Consider the following 21,491-nt stretch of genomic DNA (forward strand, 5'->3'; position numbering starts at 1 on the left):
TGTCTATTGAGCTGCACAGTCATGTTTAGATTTCCTGCATAGCTGCTTTACCAGGAAAATGGGGGCTGTTAGCATACCTCCCAACTTTTTGAGATTGGAACGAGTGACACCTATTAGCAAAAGTATGTAGGCATAGGACACTCCCCCTGTCACGCCGCCTTAACCACTTGCCGACCGCCGCAAGTACATATACTGCGGCGGTCAGCCCCTCACAGGCAAAGTGACGTACTGGTATGTTACTAGCCTGTGAGGCTCCGGGGAGTGAGCACACGCCGCCGGAGGCGCGGTGACGGCCCCCCCGCGCGTGTGAGCGGCGGACTCGATGTCCGCCGCTCACTCACGATCGTCCGTGACAGCGGGAGAAAGGCAGGCGGCTAGTGTAAACAAGCCGCCTGTCATTCTCCCCTGTGTAGAAACAATGATCACACGGTTCTACTATGTAGGACCGTTGATCATTGTTCCTACACCTCAAGCCACAGCCAATCACAGTTAGAATCACGCCCCTAGACACACACACAGCCCCTCCCTCTCAAAAAAAGTTAACCCCTTCACTACCAGTGTCATTTTACAGTAACAGTGCATATGTATAGCACTGATTACTGCAGAAATGTCACTGGTAACCCCAAAAGTGTCAAAAATGTCAGTCAAGGGTCCGATCTGTCCGCCCCAATGTCGCAGTACCGCAAAAAAAATCGCAAGATCGCCGCCATTACGCGTTAAAAAAAACAACAAAAATGACAAAAATCTTTCCCTTTGTTAGTAAACACGATAACTTTTGCGCAAACCAATCAAAATACGCTTTTTGCGATTTTTTTTACCAAACATATGTAGCATAAAACAAATTGGCCGAAAATGTTAAAAAATTTAGATTTTTACATTTTTTTGGGGGGGAATTTCATATTAAAAAATGGGAAAAATATTGTTATTTTTGCAAAATTGACGCTCTTTTTTTGTTTATAGCGCATAATCAAAAAATCGCACAGGTGATCAAATACCACCAAAAGAAAGCTCTGTTTGTGGGAAAAAAAGGACGTCAAATTCGTTTAGGTACAGCGTCGCACGACTGCGCAATTGTCCGTTAAATTCACGCAGTGCTGAATCGCAAAATACCCCCTGGTCAGGAAGGGGGTAAAATCTTCCGGTGGCTTAAGTGGTTAAAGGAACATTATAGAAAAAAATTATTAGCTAAACTCACAAATGCTTTTTTTTTTAACCACTTTATACTGGTTTTTGAATTTTACAAATACAGCAATTTAGAAATTGGGTGAAAGGTTTATCACTGGGAAACACTTTTTGAAAGATAAAAAGTGTATTTTATATGCAACGATATAGATCAGACCAAAACGAAGGTCAAATGAGGAGGAGAGAGGGACAGAGGGACTTTGTTCCAAATCAGGGACAGTCCCCCAATATCAGGGACAGTTGGGAGCTATGTGTTGGGTGAAAAGTGTTTCTGAATGCATATCTAATTCTGTGACTTCAATGGGGCCTTGAACAGATTCTGTGTGTATAAATAGCATACCAGTGGTGCTAGTCTGCTCTGTATCTCCCCCATCATTTCAATAATGTGGCCAATCATTATCAAAGACAAAAGAGTTTCATTACCTTGAAAACTCATATGTAGTGGGAAAATGTAATCAGGATCCCCTGCTAGGCAACAATAACAGATCCATGACAAATAGTATCTGCTTGTCTGTTTGTTGTTAGCCGGTGCTATTAATCAACTTCTCCTTCCCATTATTGGAAAGTTCACAAGGCAGGAGCTATGAGAACCCAGAATGAGCCCCCCCCCCCTCCCCCAAAAGAAGAAACAGGATCTACTCAACTCTAACTAACCCCCAAAAACGTACACCATTGCTCATCCTGTGAAAAAAATATCTTTAGGATTCGAATTAGAGTGACTTCTTCGAAAAATTAAAATGTAAACATTAAACATATGACCATAAAACGAATACACATACTGTAATAAAAAAAACAAAACAAAAAAAAAAACAAACAAGACAATAAAAATTTAAGAAGAAACGTTTGTGTACTGATATAATAATGGTAGACAATGGCAGAGTTGCCTCCATGGTTCTAGTGAAAAAATGCAATTGAATTGTAAGCAGGAGCTACTCTCAAATTATGAAAGATAATTTTGCTGCAATTCTACAACAGGGAACCCCTGAGCATCAACAGAGCTGGTTAGTACATTTGAAGTACTAAATACAGTTTTTTTGCTATGGCAAAGTTAAATTAGTATTAAATCCCTCGCTAAAAAACAAAATAAAAAAACATTCTTTCCATTAGCTCCACATCGTTATACATTATTGCATGCTTATTTTCACTGAATTCACTAAGCTAAGGGAACATGTGACACCATGACATGAGTCTACAATATTGAACTTTTTCACAATATTCTAATTTCTGAGATACTGAAGTTTGGGTTTTCATCACTAGCTGTACGCCAAAATAATAAAAATTAAAAGAAAGAAGTGCTTGAAATATATCGCTCTGTGTGTAGAGAATATATATAATATATGAGTTTCATTTTTTGAATTGAGTTACTGAAATTTTTGATATTCTAATTTTTTGAGATGCACCTGTATATACTGTATACACTATATAAGTAAAGTTCTGCATAAATTGTCAGTGCTAAATAAGTATCTAAAATAAATAAATAAAATAATCCCCCCAATGTGCACCAATTCTTTGAATTTGCTTTCAACTAGCGAAATCCTAAGACTTCCTGTGAGGGAAACCACCCTTGTCTGCAATCTGTGCGCTCAATGTCCATTTTCCTCGGCTACTTTTAGTTTCAGTTCAGGCAGTGGTTATGTCATGAAGTCAGACCTACCTGATTTATTGGGAAATGCATATGCAAATTGCCAGTGCCTCTACCCACCTGGCTCACTGATGGACCCTCCTCCTGGTGGTCGCATATGATGGCCCTGACTGGTGACATGACTGAATATTACTTACTGTTTACATAGGGGTGAAGCAAATTAGGCACTTTTTTGGGGAGACAAATGGAGCAGGGGTCTTCAAACTATGGCCCTCCAGTTGTTCAGGAACTACAATTCCCATCATGTCTAGTCATGTCTGTGAATGTCAGAGTTTTACAATACCTCATGGGACGTGTAGTTTCGCAACAGCTAGAGGGCCGCAGTTTGAGGATCCCTGAAATGGAGGTTGGAGGGGAAGAAATCAAGCCTGGAGATGGATGGTATGGAGGGGCAGAAGGAGGTCAAAGTGAAAGGGGATGAGCCTGGAGATGATCTTTAAAAAGAAGTGAGCCCCCAGGAGTTCTATTTTGTGTATATTTATATGACATTTCTATAATTTAGAGTATTTCCACAACATACACATATGTACAGCAAAGGAAAGAATAAGGATCTAACAAACAACGGTATTGTGAAATGTACAGGGGCGTAACTACAGGGGTTGCAGGGGTTGCAATCGCAACCGGGCCCCATGCTCAAGGGGGCCCATGTGGCTCCCCTGTACACCTGAATTAGGAGGGGCGGCGGGGGCAGCATGTAGAGAAATCACTGTCCTCCTTTTTTCCTTCTGTAGCTGCAGGAGGAAAATTGAGGAGATTGGTTGCTCTGTACGCTGCCCCCCCCCCCGCCACTTCTCCTATCCAGTATACTTGTGTTCTGCTGTCTCTGGGCCCCTGTGTGCTCCCCTGGTCCCCCCCCCCCTTCTGTTCTGCCCCCCCCCCCTTCAGAATGCTCTCTTCCCTCTACTGCCTGCTGCTGCAGGGGATGTGTCACAATAGAGAACCAGGAAGAGGTCAGTAAATATGTAATTTACAAGCTCCTTCCTTTTCTGAATGAACAGAGTCATAGTCAGTGACATTGTAAAAAAATAAATAAAATGATAAAAATAATACAATTAAAATACCAAAAAAAAAACCTACTGACACCAGTGGGTGAACTTCCAGGATCGCAAAGGTCACACTTGTGACAGGGCCCTGGCATTCCACCACCGTGGGTAGGCCCCAAGATGGCAGGAAGGGGGCCCACTGCAGAACTTGTGAAAGGGTCCCGCTGCGGGACCGTACTAAAGGTAACTAGAGTAAAGGGGTCCAGGGGACCCTTCATGGTTTCTTGCACCGGGGCCCTGAAGGTTCTAGTTACGCCTCTGGAAATGTATATACATATATGGTAGGAATAGGGCAGATCTATATAAAGATACTGCTAAATACCAAAGATTGATCTAGATTGAAAGAATCTGAAAGGAGTACAGGACAGCACAATCAATGTCAAAAGTAATTTGCTTTTTCCTTAAACGCTTAGTCTGATTACAGCATGCTAAAAATATGCATCATTAAGACTTTCTTTAAAGAATGAAATGCAAGTGAACCAGTAAATAACTATCATGTACTGTACCTCCATCATCAATGTCAATCCTTTGACATTTCTGGGCCTCTGCAGTTAACGGACAGCCATATAGACCCCCTGTACGATTTGAGAACTGATTTGGTAATGCTGGTGCCTGTGGTGCCCCTACCAAAAGCCTGAAAAACATGAATATAGGTGTTTTTAATATCAAATATTTAACAAGACATTCCTATACAAAATCTGTCTGCAATGTCTAACAGAAGAACCACTCAGAAGTTTAATTATGATATTACGTATATCTCTTCCTGAATCTAGGAAGACTGCTGATATGAAAAAAAAAAAAACTCCTAAATTACATACCCAGAATCAGTTACCCTACTTTGGGATTGGTGGGAATCATTGGGAGCATGTTGTCGTCATGCCTAAGTTCACCAATGCATCCTCATGCTCTTTTTTATTCGTAAGTCAGATTTGCTCATTTTTGATATGCTGCAGCATTGAAGGTCCCAATGAGAAGGGGGCACGATGATCTCTCTGCATTGAAGGGGGCACACTGATCTCTCTGCATTGAATGGGGGCACACTGATCTCTCTGCATTGAATGGGGGCACACTGATCTCTCTGCATTGAATGGGGACACACTGATCTCTCTGCATTGAAGGGGGCACAATGATCTCTCTGCATTGAAGGGGGCACACTGATCTCTCTGCATTGAAAGGGGGCAGACTGGTCATTCTGCATTGAAAGGGGGCACACTGGTCATTCTGCATTGAAAGGGGGCACGCTGGTCACTCTGCATTGAAAGGGGGCATGCTGGTCACTCTGCATTGAAAGGGGGCATGCTGGTTATTCTGCATTTAGAGGGGGCACGCTGGTCATTCTGCATTGAAAGGGGGCACGCTGGTCATTCTGCATTAAAAGGGGGCACGCTGGTCATTCTGCATTGAAAGGGGGCACGCTGGTCATTCTGCATTGAATGGGAGCATGCTGGTCTCTCTGCATTGAAAGGGGGCACGCTGGTCACTCTGCATTGAAGGGGGCACACTATACCTTGATTACTGAAGGCCCCTTTCACACTTTTGTGACCTCAAAGTCACGCAATTTTTACAGTGTTTTTTGCCGCAAAGCAATGCCTATAACATTTCTCTGTTTGCGCCCCCCCCCCAAAAAAAATCTTGAGCACCAGCCGCCACTGGTGGATAGAGTAAAACCTTCCAGAAGAACAACCATCTCTGCAGCACTCCCCCAATCAGGCCTGTGTGGTAGAGCATCCAGATGGAAGCCACTCCTCAGTAAAAGGCACATTACAGCCTGCCTGGAGTTTGCCAAAAGGCAACTGAAGGACTCTCAGACCATGAGAAACATAATTCTCTGGTCTGATGAAACAAAGATTGAACTCTTGTCTGGAGGAAATCGGTCACCACTCATCAACTGGCCAATACCATCCCTACAGTAACGCATGGCGGTGCCAGCATCATGCTGTGGGGATGTTTTTCAGCAGCAGGAACTGTGAGACTAGTCAGGATTGAGGGAAAGATGAATGCAGCAATGTACAGAGACATCCTTGATGAAAACCTGCTGCAGAGCGCTCTGCACCTCAGACTGGGGCGAAGGTTCATCTTGCAACAGGACAACGATCCTATGCACACAACCAAGATAACAAAGGAGTGCCTATGGGACAACTCTGTGAATGTCCTTGAGTGGCCCAGCCAGAGCCCAGACTTGAACCCAATTGAACATCTCTGGAGAGATCTGAAAATGTTTGTGCACCAATGCTCCCCATCCAACCTGATGGCACTTGAGAGGTCCTGCAATGAACAATGGGAGAAACTGTCCAAAAATAGGTGTGCCAAGCTTGTAGCATCATACTCAAAAAGACTTGAAGCTGTAATTGGTGCCAAAGGTGCTTCCACAAAGTACTGACCAAAGGCTGTGAATACTTACGTACATGTGATTTTTTTTGTTTTTTATTTTTGATAAATTTACAAATATTTCAAACAAACTTCTTTCATGTTGTCATTATGGGGTATTGTTTATAGAATTTGAAAAAGTAAAGTGGTGTGAATATTTTCCAGATGCACTGTATAAATGACTGAATGTCCTCTTTAACATAACATGTCATCTAGCAGCTCCTGTGCACTAAACATTTCACACTCACTCAACTCCTAAACCACACAAGGCCGCTACAATCAAACAAGCAGCAGAAAGTCTAGAATGTAAATGGTATGTAAATTAATAAATATTCTATTACTTTTATAATAAAAATGGAAGTCCTCTTCAGTTCCGGTCCAGGACATAACATAGGAAATGAGAGGAAACCTTACCAAAATGAGGGGACGTGTCACCAAAAGGAGTTTTACCATTTGTGGAATTTTTCTTTACCTTCTGCTCCAGAGACAACAATAGGGACACATGCAGGAATAAAAAATCTAGTTCTAATCCTTCCCACTCTAGTCAAAACACATTTTCGCTATAGTTACACCTTGACTTGATCGAGATTCCTTTTGATCCTGCTAAGTAAAGTAGCACAAATAAAATACACTCCACCAAAGCTGTGTTCTTTTTTTTTTTGGACAGAGTAAAACATGTTTGAACATCTATAAGGTATTATTGCTGACTATGTTCCTGTTGGAGACTTTTCCTCTTACTGATGGGGACAAAAGATTTTTTTAATGAATCCAGCTAAAGTGTGCATCCCGATATGTTGGAGAGAAAAATGTCCTCTCCCTATTCAACTCTGGCTTAAGAAAGTGGAGGACATTGAGAGAACGAAGGATTTAACTCATGCTCAACAACACAGATCTCGAAAAGACTTGGTTCTACTGGCACCATTGTTCCTTTTCGAGTCCAGGATCGGACCAGAATAAGGGCACACACTTCTTTCCCTGTATCTATAGTCTATAGTGACTTTAGTCCTGATTTAAGTGTTTCTTATTGTAAATATCGGCCTGCCTGGTCCTTTGACACCTGTGCGTTGTCGTCAATGATATACTGTGTCATGTAGTGTGTTAAATTGTATAAAATGTTGTAGCCTAATAATAGCTGTATGCTCACTGCCATAAACAAAGAAATTACAAAAAAAAATATTTTTGGCACGTATTGTCCACACCAGAACATGGTCCCAGGAAACCCGTATTCTGTGCATGTATCCCGCACTACATTTAAAACGGGTGTGTGAAATGCTGAGGGCGTCAATGTATTCCTAACTACACCCTGAACGCAGTGAGTGCCTGCATCAGATCGCAGTAGCATGTGATCTGGTGCAGTATGTTTTTAAAAAGTAGTACATGCACTACTTTTGGTCCGATCCAGTGCGATTTCAGCCTATTCAAATGAATGGACTGAAAATTGCACTGCGCTGAATTGCACAGGAATGAGGACCGCATTCTTGTGCACTTCAGGTGTGAACTGGCCCTTAATGTTTTCCTAGCCTATTGTTTTAGCCTTTTTGTTTTAATTGTAAAAGGCTTGACTGACATATAAGGCTGATTCTGCTGCTAGAGAAAAATCAGCAGTGGCAGGATTGCCAAAGAGACTGCCAATGTGTCCTATGAAACAGCCTCTAAGCAATCCTTTTAACAGAATCCCCAGCTGCAAATTTGACATCTGACATCAATCTACTATTTTTTTTTTCAGTTTATAGTTTAAATTAAAAAAAGATAATTCTCACAATGCAATGAATACAATGCAAAGACTTTAGTGATCCTACTGTGACAGACCCACCTGGGGGCTTTTGGAGGAGACCGCAGGGTAGCCTCTTGCCTACAGATTATGGGCCCTGGCTTTTTAGGGGGCTCTATTCTTTGAGAGGTGTTTGCCTGGAGGACCTTTGGAGTGGTTTTGCTTGGGATTCGGGTCCATATCTCCCTGAAACACACAGACTCTGGGAACCTAGGACCTGCATACAGACTTGTGGCCTCTGTGCCAAAACCAGCAATGACTGCTTCACCCCCCTCCTAGACTCAGAGACTCAGAATAGATGTTAATATAATCAGCTAAAAACAACCTGATGCTTGTGTCTCCTGCTGTTATGTGTAATCTGTTTATTAAGGTATCTTTCTCTCATTGTATAATTCCCCATTGTGTGTCTCCTAGGTGTGAATCCCTACTGTTAATTGAGCCACCTATTGTTCATGTCTGTCTGTTAATAATCTTGAAGATGTGACTAACATTGTGTCCACTTTACCTTGTTACCGAAACATTGTCGGATGTTTATGTGTTTATGTTTATATTAGCTGTTCATTAGATGTAATGATATTACTTTTTATAGTTTGAGTTGTTTAGGATAATGTGATCAAGCTCCTATCTGACTTTGTGTGGCATATATTCTGTGTCTGTGTGAGTTTACAATACAGTCAGTTCCAGTTTGCACCTAAGCTAGTGCCGTCTAAGTTCTTGGGTGCAATTCTCAGCTACAATACCTGGTTCCTTGTTCCAGAGTGGAGGAAGCTGTATCTTGACGGAGGCACCCAGGCTGGGTGCCTGACGGTCCATCACACCTACATATCCTGCTATTTGGTAGAAGCTCAAATCAGCATTCCACACTCTTACTTCTTCCTATTTACTAACTGCAAGTGTCTGGTTTTTATAATCACATAATCAGTCCCAGTGTTTTAATAACAAAACAACTGTTAAAACCAAAAAGACATAGGGCAGAGGGCAGTATGCTGGCCATACATGGTTCAAATTATGGCTGATATCTGTTGAAATTCGAGCCACGGTTGGCTCTGTCAGCACCACCTGGCTTGACAAACTTTGATCTAAACATAGAAAGAGCCAGGTGAAAAATTCCCAACTGAACAGTGACTGCAGCCACCTTATTTGTGTGGACGGAGGAATCTGGGAGGGGGGGTTCATTAATGTTTCATTTGAACAAAGAAAAATAAAAACTATCTATGGCCAGTTTTAGTCATTTGGATGCATTAGCACACACTTGTGCCATGATGATAAAACCCCCTTAGAAAGCTAATACTAGAGGGGGCATGTCTATGACAGCCAGCCTGCTTATGGGCAGATAATATAAGGTGTCATGTGGTCCTGTGTAGAGGAGCTGCAGGCCTGGTAAGTTCTCATGGCCACCGCTACAAGAGATGCTCATGGCCACAGCCACAAAAGAAGGGGGAAAAGGACTCCATGAGCTACATTTCACAGACAGATACTGCACAAGGTAAATAGTGCAGTTCAAAAAATGTGAACCTGGAATTGGGCTTTAAATACAGATGTTCTCTAAGAAAAGGAAATTAAGAAATGCTAACATCCTCACATTTTATTAAGCTGGCTCTTTGCTGGTTCAGTGGTGAGAAATCTCTTGAGAGCAACACATGTTCAAGAAGTGTCAGCATAAGACATTATTTATAGTTAAAGCTTTTGGTAGGGCTTAGCGTTGTAAAAACTGTGGGCATGGGCATGGGCATGTGAATGTTAAACATTATTAGTGGTTATTACTCATTGTTGAACTCATTCGGGCCTGACACCCACTTACTAAACCTCCAATATACAGCAGTACCTTTGTGCACCATAATGGGGCATATTAGGCATGGATGCCACGGCAATGAGCCATTCCTGACACACAATGCTGGAATGCTGACATGAAGACAGATACCAACAGCTGTGCAACAAGATGTGCCGCAGCTTTAACCTTTAACTGGCATCACAGTGACTCTTCCTTGATATAATGCTGAAGTTATACAGAGACACAAATGTCTTCAGTCTCAGACCTTACCATCACATAACAACCAGAAGAATTACTTCCTTATTAAAAAAAATATAATGTAGTAATATTTAAGTAAACTATGAAAGAATTAGGGGGCACTTTGCTTGCCAAGCCGTATCTCTAAACTATGTTACAGCTTCTCACTGTTCCAGGATACTAGCATTCAGGGTTTTTTTCCTCAGATAATAGGGGCAGGAACTCTCCCATTATGAGTCCCCTCTTGTCTCTTCACCCTATGCTCCTTTGAGCACCGTCCCTTGGTTCCACCACCTACCCACCTCCCAGTACTACCCCTCATATAATTTTGTGGTGCTAAATAATTTGTATGGAATTTGTTCTTGTCTAATAACAAGAGAAGCAGTAAAATAGATCTCCGGGGGGGGGGGGCCGAGGGAGCCAGAGACAATAGATCCTCTTCAGAAACAACAGACCCCACCCCACCAACAATAGAGCCCTCACACAACAATAGACCCCACCCAGCAACATCAGACCCCACCTCGGCAACAATAGTTCCTCCACACAACAACAATGGACCACCCACAACAAAATACCACCCCCAATAACAAAAGATCCACCCCAGCCACATTAGACCCCCCCCTAGCAGCAACAACAGATCTCCCAGCAGCCAGCATCAATAGACCCTCAAGCATACAGTAACAATAGGCTTCTCCCTCAATAGTGGATTCCTACCAGAAACATAGGACACCACAGTAACAATAGAACCTCACACAAAAACAGATCTCCACCAGTGACAATAGCTCCCCCAGAAGCCAGCATTAATAGACCCTCCAACTTGCCCCACACCCCTTGGTATTACATACATTCAGTGCTGGAGGTGCTGGAACTGCATGCCCCCATGTTCCTGCTGAAAAAAAAGCCCTGCTAGCATTTCAATTTTGTTCAGAGGATGCCTTAACCACTTGCCGACCGCTCACATGGAGCGTACTGCGGCAAAGTGGCTCGTTCCCGTCCAGCGACGTAGACCTACGTCGCTGGACTCCTCCCCCTGTAGGCGGCGCTCGCGCACCGCCGGAGGCGCGCTCCCGCTGTTTTCATTCACAGCGGGAGTCGGGCCAGGGGAGGAGCGCCGGCGATCGCCGCTGCTCTGCCCCGATCGTCGGGGAATCGAGTGAGGAGATCCGCCCGCCTGTGTAAACAGAGCAGGCGGATCTCCTAAGTGACAGGGACTGACAGATCGGAGTGTTCAGCATAGCTGAACATCCGATCTGTCCTTCTGTCACTCAGTCACCTCCCCCCCCACACGTCAGTAAGCACCAGGCATACATTAACCCCTCCCTCTCCAATAAAATTAACCCCTTCCCTGCCAGTGTCATTTTTACAGTAACAGTGCATATGTATAGCACTGATTACTGCAGTAATGTCACTGGTACCCCCAAAAGTGTCAAAAATGTCAGTCAAGGGTCCGATCTGTCCGCCGCAATGTCGCAGTCCCGCAAAAAAAATCGCAGATCGCCGCCATTACGCGTTAAAAAAAAAAACACCAAAAATGACAGAAATCTTTCCCGTAGTTAGTAAACGCAATAACTTTTGCGCAAACCAATCAAAATACACTTATCATGATTTTTTTTACCAAACACAGGTAGCAGAAAACAAAAATGTTAAAGATATTGTTATTTTTTCAAAATAAACGCTCTTTTTTTGTTTATAGCACAAAAAGTAAAAAACGCACTGGTGATCAAATACCACCAAAAGAAAGCTCTGTTTGTGGGAAAAAAAGGACGTAAATTTAGTTTGGGTATGGCGTCGCACGACCGCGCAATTGTCAGTTAAAGTCGCACAGCGCCGAATCGCAAAAAGTGGCCTGGACGTAAGACAGCAAAATCCTCCGGTGGTAAAGTGGTTAAAGTGTATCAATGGTCATAATAAAAGATTATATATGAAGATTATATAGGAAGAATGGTCAAACATTCCCATAGACACACTCCTAAACCTTGTGGACAGCCTTCCCAGAAGAGTTGAAGCTGTTAGAGCTGCAGAGGGTGGGCCAACTCAATATTGATCCCTATGGACTAAGACTGGGATGCCATTAAAGTTCATGTGCGTGAAAATACTTTTGGTAACATAGTATATATATAAAAATGTATATATATATATATTATATATAACATATAATATTTACAGCAGATAATACATAAATGTAGGAAGAGTTGGGTTAATTTTTTTAAGGCAGGTCTATCATCATTATGTTGTGTATCAACCCACAGAGACCAGTAAGAATTCGTCTTTCAGTGCATGAGGAATCTAATAAATGAAGTTAGCTGGTTTGCACATTGCTTAGCATTCCTTTGCCAGAGTCTTAGTAGGGCCTTCTGTGTTGACATAAGATGGTATATGAGGGTTTTAGAGGTAGGAGTAATCCTCTAGGGGCACAGCAGAGGTTGATCTGCACAGCTGTAATAAGGTGTTCACACTGATGGCATGAGAAGGGTGTAGAGGAAAGCTGAGAAAATCTTATGTGTGATCTGATCCTCATGGAGAATGATGGGAGACTTTGAGTCATTTAAACAGTTGTTGGTAAGTGAATTAAAGCATGTCTTCAATAAATGAATCTTCGACTGCTCTGAATGGAGATCACACAACTTTCTTTCTTTTTCAGAGTTGAAAGTGATGGAGGCAAATACCTGAATGATGAAGCATAACGAGTCTCCAAAAGTCCACTGGAAATTCACTGTCAGTGTGTTTATTCTTAATGGGTTTCCAGAAATATTCAGGAATTGAATGTACAATACCTAGATATAGATGCATTAAAAAAAAGGAAAATACTACAAATGGAAATTCTCTGAGGTCCAATTGGCATTTGACTGGTTGCCACTGGTTTTTGCTTTTTGCCTTTGTGAATACGTCCAGTGAGCCAAAGGTAGTTAACCACCATAGGAAGAACACAAGGCACCTCTAAGTGCAGTAATAACCATTTATAGAGACACGAAAGGATTAAAAACACTTACAGGATATTCCATATTTGTGAAGCCTTAAGAGTGCTTGTTCTCAGCTTGCAGCATCGCCTATATGGATGAAGTGACAACAGGGAGCCGGCTCGCGGCTATCTGGTGTCCAGGTGAGTGCTGGCGTGCGTGCGTGCGGAGAACAGTAGCGCAGGCGGGCTTCCGAGACCACGCTGGAAAGCATGCGCCCAGTGTCATGTGGTGGTAGGTGGTGATGCATTTTGGAGCATACGTGGCTCCTTCGTCAGACCTATACCCACTGGGGATTCATTGGTTTATAAGCAGCAACAGGGTGGTGAAAGGAGGTGCTGGGTGGCTAGGGGATAAGTGATGCACGTTTTTTTTTTCGTATGTAACACGCCTACTCATAAACCGTGCATCACTAATCCCCTAGCCACCCAGCACCTCCTCTCTCCCCAGCCCATTGCTGCTTATAAACGAATGAATCCCCAGTGGGCGTAGGTCTGACGAAGCGCATGCTCCGAAACGCGTTATTGCCCACCACCACCTGATACCCGCCACTTGCGTTCCAGCGTGGTTCTGAAGGCCCGGTCGCACTGCTGTTCTCCACACACACGCCAGCACTCATCTGGACACGAGCCGGCTCCCTGGTCTCACTCCATCCATACAGGCAATGCTGCAAGCTGAAAACAAGCACTCTTAAGGCTTCACAAATATGGAATATCCTTTAAGTATTTTTAATCCTTTCATGTCTCTATAAATGGTCATTACTGCACATAGAGGCGCCTTGTGTTCCTCCTACATTTCCACAGAGCTGCTTCTCCTCTTAAGCGCTGCCCGAGTGCATGCTGACTAAAACCACTGATTGGACCTAGGGCTCTGCCCCATGGAAGCGCCCATATTCTCCTCTATCAGTTAACCACCATAAACAGCTCCTTTCAACAACAAGCCTGTCAAAGAATTTTGGACCACACAGGAGCTACCGTGTTTCCCCGAAAATAAGACCGGGTCTTATATTAATTTTGGCTACAAAAAACACACTAGGGCTTATTTTCAGGGGATGTCTTATTTATTTTCGGCATGTACAATAATTTACATTTATTCAAAAACAGTAATGTCACCATGACGATCTTAACGTGGTTGTAACCCTAACAAAAAAAAAAAACCTGATTCTTTAAGGCATGATAGACAGCACAGTGCTTGTAATGTGTCATTTACCCCTCTCTTTGTTCTAAAAAACCTGGGATGAAACAATAAAATGTTTTTAAAAAAGTTCCTGTGTCCCCTGTCTTCTCGGGAGTCAGCATTAGGACATTCAGTAATCCCAAAAATAAACCTTGATTAAAGGCATTATAAAATTATATAATCAGTTTTGTAAAATGATTATAGAGTGTGCAGTGTGTCTCTTTTTGTAACTTTATAGTAGAAAATACCTTTTTTACAGTGCCATTGGGTGCTCACATGACCCACCGGAGCTCTTCTTCCCCGCTTTCAGCACTGCAGAGTGAGGGGCCACTGACGTAAACCGCGAGGAGAGGAGATCTACCTCAGGTCATATGAGCGCCCATCGTGCTGTAAATAATCTATTTTCCACAATAAAGTTACAAAAGGAGACACACTGCACATTTTTTACAAAATGGATTAAATGTTTTTAGAACGACTTTAACTAGGGCTTATTTTTGGGGTAGGGCTTATATTGCAGCCATCCCCAAAATTAACGCTAGGTCTTATTTTCAGGGTAGGGCTTATTTTCAGGGAAACAGGGTATATACATTTTTACAAATAACAAAAAAGGCGTATTACATTGGAGTAAAGGGACTCATTTCCTTTAATGCATACAGCAAATGTAGAAGATGCAGCCGGTCAGTTTGGAGAGAATTTTGAAATAATATATAAAATCTGAATAAAATTAACCATAAATGGCATTTAGAATGTCACTGGCTGCTTTCGGTGACACATTCAGGGGAATTCTATTTGGCAGTTTTTGTAACATTACAGACATGGGCAACAAATTGAGGTGGTTCCACTACTTTAAGAACCTGTCATTAGGGCAATTTTTAAAGAATTACTGCTATTTTGTGGATCAGGAAACTGGGGATAATTAAGACTAGCTCCGAGCTGGCATACAGGGTTACACCAATACTCAGAGTGGGGCAGGGAGATGTCATGAATGTGACCGCTTCCCGCGCAGTACTGTATCACCGGCCTCATTCGGAAAGCTAAATGTAAACAATAGGGCTGGGAATAGTGATGATGTCAATACCCATGATGGTGCCCATATTTGAGAAATGACTTGTGCCAGTGGGTGCGCAGAGCCTGATCGGGGAACCTAGAGACACCTTAATCAGCCACAGAACCTGGGTAATTAATATGTGTTTGGTTTTAAAGGGATGAGGTGGTCAACAGCCAGGCAGGCCTGATGGGGAACTAATCTCTCAGTTCTTCATCTTGTCCCACCCACACTTACTACAAAATTCCTCAGTCAAGTGTGATAGGCACAGTGTCCGGGGAGGGAGGGAGAGCACTTAAGTGTTTCTGGTATGGACATGTTCTCTTCCCTTTCTCTGGTTTGAATGCATACATCCCAAATTCTCCAATGCCCTTTATTTTATATGCGGAAATGTATTTTGTTGCACTAAAATTAGCATCACTTATTATTTAGCACAACAAAAATGCAATAAAATAATTATTGCAGACAATAAAAATATAGTAAAATAGTTATTCGTTTTAATTCAACAGGGTACAGAAAACCTATTGTCCAAAGCTGAGAGTAATTTGTGGATACAGTCTAGGGAATAATCATTACAACTAAATAGGAAATCTGTAATTAAAGAGAAGCAGGTGAACAGGAAGACTGATTAGAGTCATTAAGAAGGGATTCCCCAGTAATTAATTCTGCTCTAATGATAGTGTTATCACAGCTGTGAGCCTCCTTGCTATCTGCGAGAGTGGATCAAGTGCTACCCTTGTGTTTTGGTTTTGTCAAGCATAATATCTGTTCTTATGCCTCGTACACACGTACCGATCGTCGGCCGAACGATCGGCCGTCTTTTGTCCAGGGCTGTCCTGTCGCTGAAAAGTGCAAAAGACTGCACACGAATTTTGTCGGCCAACAACAGCCGACTGCAGAAGTGATGTCATGTGATGGTTAACTTTCCGTGTCTTTTTTCTTCTCTGAGCATGCCCAGTCTTGCAAATCTGCTGATTGTCAGCCGAAATCTGTACTGACTGACGCACAATCGGCCATTCTGTTGTCGGCGTACAAAAATTTTAATGCCTGCAGGACAGATTCTGTTCGGCCGAAAATGCGCTGTCGGCTGTCGGAAGCATCATACTAACAAGCCGACAATCGGCCGATCGTTCGGCGGCCGAATATTTGCGGCCGACAATCGGTACGTGTGTACGGGGCTTTAGGGCCCACAGAATCTCCTAGTGACTATACAAGGACAGAAGACTGCAGTGCAATTGTGTGTCTGCATGGTTCGCTGGAAACACTAACTACAAAACGAAAGTTGGCAGGCCATTAGATGCATTTAGTCTAGGTTCACATCTATGCTTGATGCGTGTTTTAGGTTAACCTTGCGGTGCTTTTTACGTTGTTACACCCTCGCTTTTAATGCGTTTTTGCAAGCAGTTTTAATGAATTTTTTTCCCCCTTTAAAAAAAACTGTATATATACAGTGGCTGGTTGAAGGAACAGGCTTGGGAAGCTGGCTGCTGCCTCCTTAACAACCGTTGAGTCATCAGCTTTCAGCTGAAAATAAAATTCGGGAGAAAAACGGCGTGGGGTCCTCCCCAAATCCATACCAGACCCTTATACGAGCATGCAGCCGGACATTTCTTAAAAACCTATGGGGCGGGCCACCCGGCAATATCACCTGGTGGCACTGCCCCATAGCTATTTAAGAAATGTCAGACGGCGGCGCAGGCAGTCCACGGATTTACATGGGGGGGCACTGTTTTTTTATTTTTTAATAAAGGAATTGTCAAATACTGGCTCCTGTCTTTATTCACTTTTACACTTTTTTGACGAATACCCCATACTGAGGGGCCTTCCAGATTCCGATAAGCCCCCCGTCCGCAGACCCCCACAACCACATCCCAGGGTTGTGGGGAAGAGGCCCTTGTCCTCATTAACATGCTCCAAAGCACCCCCCATCCCCTTCCTTTCCTGACCTGCCAGCTGCATGCTCAGATAAGGGTCTGCCATGGATTTTGGAGGGCACTCCACGATCATTTTTTTACATTTTGGCGTGGGGTTCCCCTTCAAATCCATACCGGACCCGAAGGGGGGGGCATATACAGTGTTTTTAAAGGGGGAAAAAAACGCAAAACATATTAACCACTTGCCGACTGCTCAAACACAGTACTGCGGCAAAGTGGCTCTCTTGGGTCTGGCGACGTGGACCTACATCGCTGGATCCCTCCCCCTCTCTGTATTCAGACACAGCGGGAGTCGAGCCAGAGGAGGAGAGGCGGTGATCACCGCCGCTCTTCCCCGATCGTTGGGGACAGAGTGAGGAAATTGTTTACACAAGTGGGCGGATCTCCTTTGTGACAGACAGTGACAGACAGACAGTGAGAGATTACAGGATTCAGCATAGCTGAACCTGCGATCTGTGTCTCTTCCCCCTTCCCCCCACACACGTCAGTAAGCATGAGGCATACATTTAACCCCTTGATCACCAACAGTGTTAACCCCTTCCCTGCCAGTGTCATTATTATAGTAACAGTGCATATTTATAGCACTGATTACTGTAGTAATGTCCCTGGTACCCCCAAAAGTCAGGGGTCCGATCTGTCTGCCGCAATGTTGCAGCCCCGCAAAAAAAAAAAACATAATAGAAATATGGCCGGTAGTGCCAAGGCCAATCTATTATCAAGACGTTTTGGAAAAAAGGGGTGTTTGTCTTCCTCATCACAAAAGCGTGTGAGGTTGTATAGTTTCTTCATCAGAAACCTTTGTTCTTTCATGTCCTATGTTAGACTGTCACTTATTCAGGAAGGAAACTGGCAAACACTGAGACTTCCTGAATCCTGACATGGTGATGCACTTTCAGTGCTTGCCTTGCCACTTTACTCATAAAGAACTATACATATAAACAATTGTGCTAATGGCATTAGAAAGTGATAAATCCGATAAAAAGATGACGGTTCCAGGATTTCTCTTAGTACAGGATTCCTTTTCTGACAAGAACCATGTATACATCTATTGGAAGACCAAGAGAATTTACATAACAGTGGCAATGGAGGAAAGCAAGAATGGATGATTGCCCAGAACAAGCAGACACATGCTTACACTTCCTCAATCACTGGAAAAAAAGGACAGAACATGGCTGGTAGTTAATGGCCGTTTTTCATAAATCAACTCTGGTGGCAACAGTCCTAAAACTAAGCTAGGGCAATGGAAAGTTTCTCTTGCATTAGAGTGGAAAGCCGTTGAAGATGAAGGACCCTGTGCTTCGTAATGGTCTTCGTTATAGCTCGTCTGTTATACCGGCACTGTTACACATGTAATGGTTCCCTGCTTACTGCCTGGAAATTACAATGTGAACAGCTTAACATCTTATATTGCTGTGAAAATGAACTTTGTATGGGAATCACTCAATAAAGCATCACCAGGGACAGCCAGGCCCTACTTCCTCCACCACACACACACACACACACACACACACACACACACAGTCTCAATCCCTGCACAGATGTTTCCAGAAATAAAAAGGAAGTACACACTGCGCCCCACAGTCCTGCTTCAATTCAGAAAACATGCAAGCTGTCATTTTTATAGCTTAAAAGTGGTAGTAAGCTCCTCTCTGTGTTTTTTTTATCTACAGGTATTCGCTTGTTTGGCAGCCGGTGACGTCACTGGCGATGCGCTCTGAAGGTGCAACATACTCATGCCTTTCCTTCAGAGCTCTGTGCCACTGCTGCATGTGCACAGGAGTGATGTCATAATGGCTTGCCTATTCCAGTGCCCGGAGCCCACAAACCCGGAAGGAAGACTGGGTGAAGATGGAAGTCCTGTCAGCAGTGACAGTGCGCCTCTTGATGGCTTTGTTTGAAGGTAATTCTTTCATAATGCAAAGCATACAAAGCATACTAGCACATTATGTTATTACCTTGCAGGAGGAATTTTTTTTTTCTTTTCGTTTTCCTAAAGTTTACTACCACTTTAATGATTGAACTCATTTCCAAGAAAGGAATCTATCAGCTCCCCCATCCACAAAAAAATAGTGGGTGTCAGGACCTGGGTCAACCGCGGGGGGGGGGGCACTGTGCTTCCCAGAGTAGAAAGTTGTAGTTCCAGTGCATTTGTATTCAGCCCCTTTTACTCTAATACCTCTAACTTAAATCTAGTGGAACCAGTTGCCTTCAGAAATCACCTAATTAGTAAATAGAATTCACCTGTGTGTAATTGAATCTCAATATAAATACAGCTGTTCTGTGAAGCCCTCAGAGGTTTGTTAGAGAACCTTAGTGAACAAACAGCATCGTGAAGGCCAGGGAACACGACATACAGGTCAGGGATAAAGTTGTGGAGAAGTTTAAAGCAGGGTTACAATATAAAAAAATATCCCAAAGCTTTGAACATCTCATGAAGATGTTTAATCCATCATCTAAAAAAATGGAAAGAGTATGGCACAACTCCAAACCTACCAAGACATGGCTGTCTAAGGCTGGGCAAGGAGAGTCTTAATCAGAGAAGCAGCCAAGAGGCCCATGGTAGCTCTGGAGGAGCTGCAGAGATCCACAGCTCAGGTGGGAGAATCTGTCCACAGGACAATTATTAGTCGTGCACTCCACAAATCTGGCCTTTATGGAAGAGTGGCAAGAAGAAAGCCATTGTTGAAAGAAAACCATAAGAAGTCCCATTTTCAGTTTGTGAGAAGCCATGTGGGGGACACAGCAAACGAGTGGAAGAAGGTGCTCTGGTCAGATGAGACCAAAATTGAACTCTTTGGCCTAAAAGTAAAATGCTATGTGTGGCAGAAAACTAAACACTGCACATCACCCTGAACACACCATTGCCACCGTGAAACATGTTGGTGGCAACATTATGTTAGGGAGATGCTTTTCTTCAGCAGGAACAGGGTAGCTGGTCAGAGTTGATGGGAAGATGGATGGAGCCAAATACAGGGCAATCTTAGAAGAAAACCTGTTAGAGTCTGCAAAAGACTTGAGACTGGGGCGGAGGTTCACTTTTCAGCAGGACAACGACCCTAAACATATAGCCAGAGCTACAATGGAAAGGTTTAAATCAAAGCATATTTATGTGTTAGAATGGCCCAGTTAAAGTCCAGACGTAAATCCCATTGAGAATCTGTGGCAAGATTTGAAAACTTCTGTTCACAGACGCTCTCCATCCAATCTGACAGAGCTTGAGCTATTTTGCAAAGAAGAATGGGCAAAAATGTCACTCTCAAAGCTGGCAGGGACATACCCAAAAAGACTTACAGCTGTAATTGCAGCCAAAGGTCATTCTACAAAGTAGAGGGGGCTGAATACAAATGCACGCCACACTTTTGTGGCATTCCATAAAATGTGGAAATTTTTAAGGGGTATGAATACTTTTTCAAGGCACTGTAAATAAATTCTTCATCTCAAAAGGAACTGTTGCTGTAACTGCTGTTAGTAAATCTGCAAGTACATCTAACACTCCCCTTCCCCCAAAATGACAATGCTGCTGTCCATAGGTGCCCCCTGTGCTCCTTCATACAGAGTGAAGGCACTCTAAGGCTGCATTCACATGTCAGCGTATGATCGTGGGCAGAACCGCCGCGGTTCCGCCCGCGATTCGGAGATTTATTGCAAATCGCGGGACGCCTAGCGTTGCCCGTTGATTTGCAATAGCCCCCCAAACGCCGAGCGATGTTGCCGCGATTTACACCCGCCGAATCGCGGCAACATCGCGCAAACAAAATCGCGGGACGCAATACGCTCCAAAAAAGTACAAGAGCTTCTTTGGAGCGTATTGCGTCCCGCGATTTTGTTTGCGCGATGTTGCCGCGATTCGGCGGGCGTAAATCGCGGCAACATCGCTCGGCGTTTGGGGGGCTATTGCAAATCAACGGGCAACGCTAGGCATCCCGCGATTTGCAATAAATCTCCAAATTGCGGGCGGAACCGCGGCGGTTCTGCCCGCGATCATACGCTGACATGTGAATGCAGCCTAATACAGGAGGTGTGTTATTGCCCAAATCACCAGGTGAAAAAAGAAGGGAAAAAAGCCAAAAAAATAAAACTAATGTAGCCACCACATCTAATGAATGGTAAGCTGCAATATATTACATTTTTGGCTTTGGGTTTAATATCGCTTTGTGCACTTTGGTTTTGTTCAAAGGGAAGTGAAAGGGAAGAAATACTTGTGACTTTCCTCTCCTGCATACAGTATGCCACCGCAGAGCTCAACACAGCTTTCATCAAATCTTTTATGTGGAAGCCAGCCTGCTCTGTTAATCCTGTGTTAAATAAGGCTGAATGCACAGTGATATGGTGCCCAAGAATGCACCTATGTACTTGAAAACCTTAA

At 43.4% G+C, this 21,491-nt stretch overlaps 1 protein-coding gene across 3 annotated transcripts in view; it reads right to left on the reverse strand.

Moving 5' to 3' along the window:
* Window positions 1-21,491, reverse strand: part of ITGA7 (integrin subunit alpha 7) — a 270,988-nt gene that overhangs the window by 162,931 nt on the left and 86,566 nt on the right. For all 3 annotated transcript variants that reach the window (XM_082248451.1, XM_082248450.1, XM_082248452.1), the window contains exon 2: window positions 4,374-4,501. In XM_082248451.1, coding sequence (XP_082104577.1) covers window positions 4,374-4,501 — 128 coding nt within the window. The remainder of the gene's footprint in view (window positions 1-4,373; window positions 4,502-21,491) is intronic.

Source organism: Pelophylax lessonae (genome assembly GCF_965119305.1).
Source record: "Pelophylax lessonae genome assembly, chromosome: 2".
Lineage (NCBI taxonomy): Eukaryota > Metazoa > Chordata > Amphibia > Anura > Ranidae > Pelophylax > Pelophylax lessonae.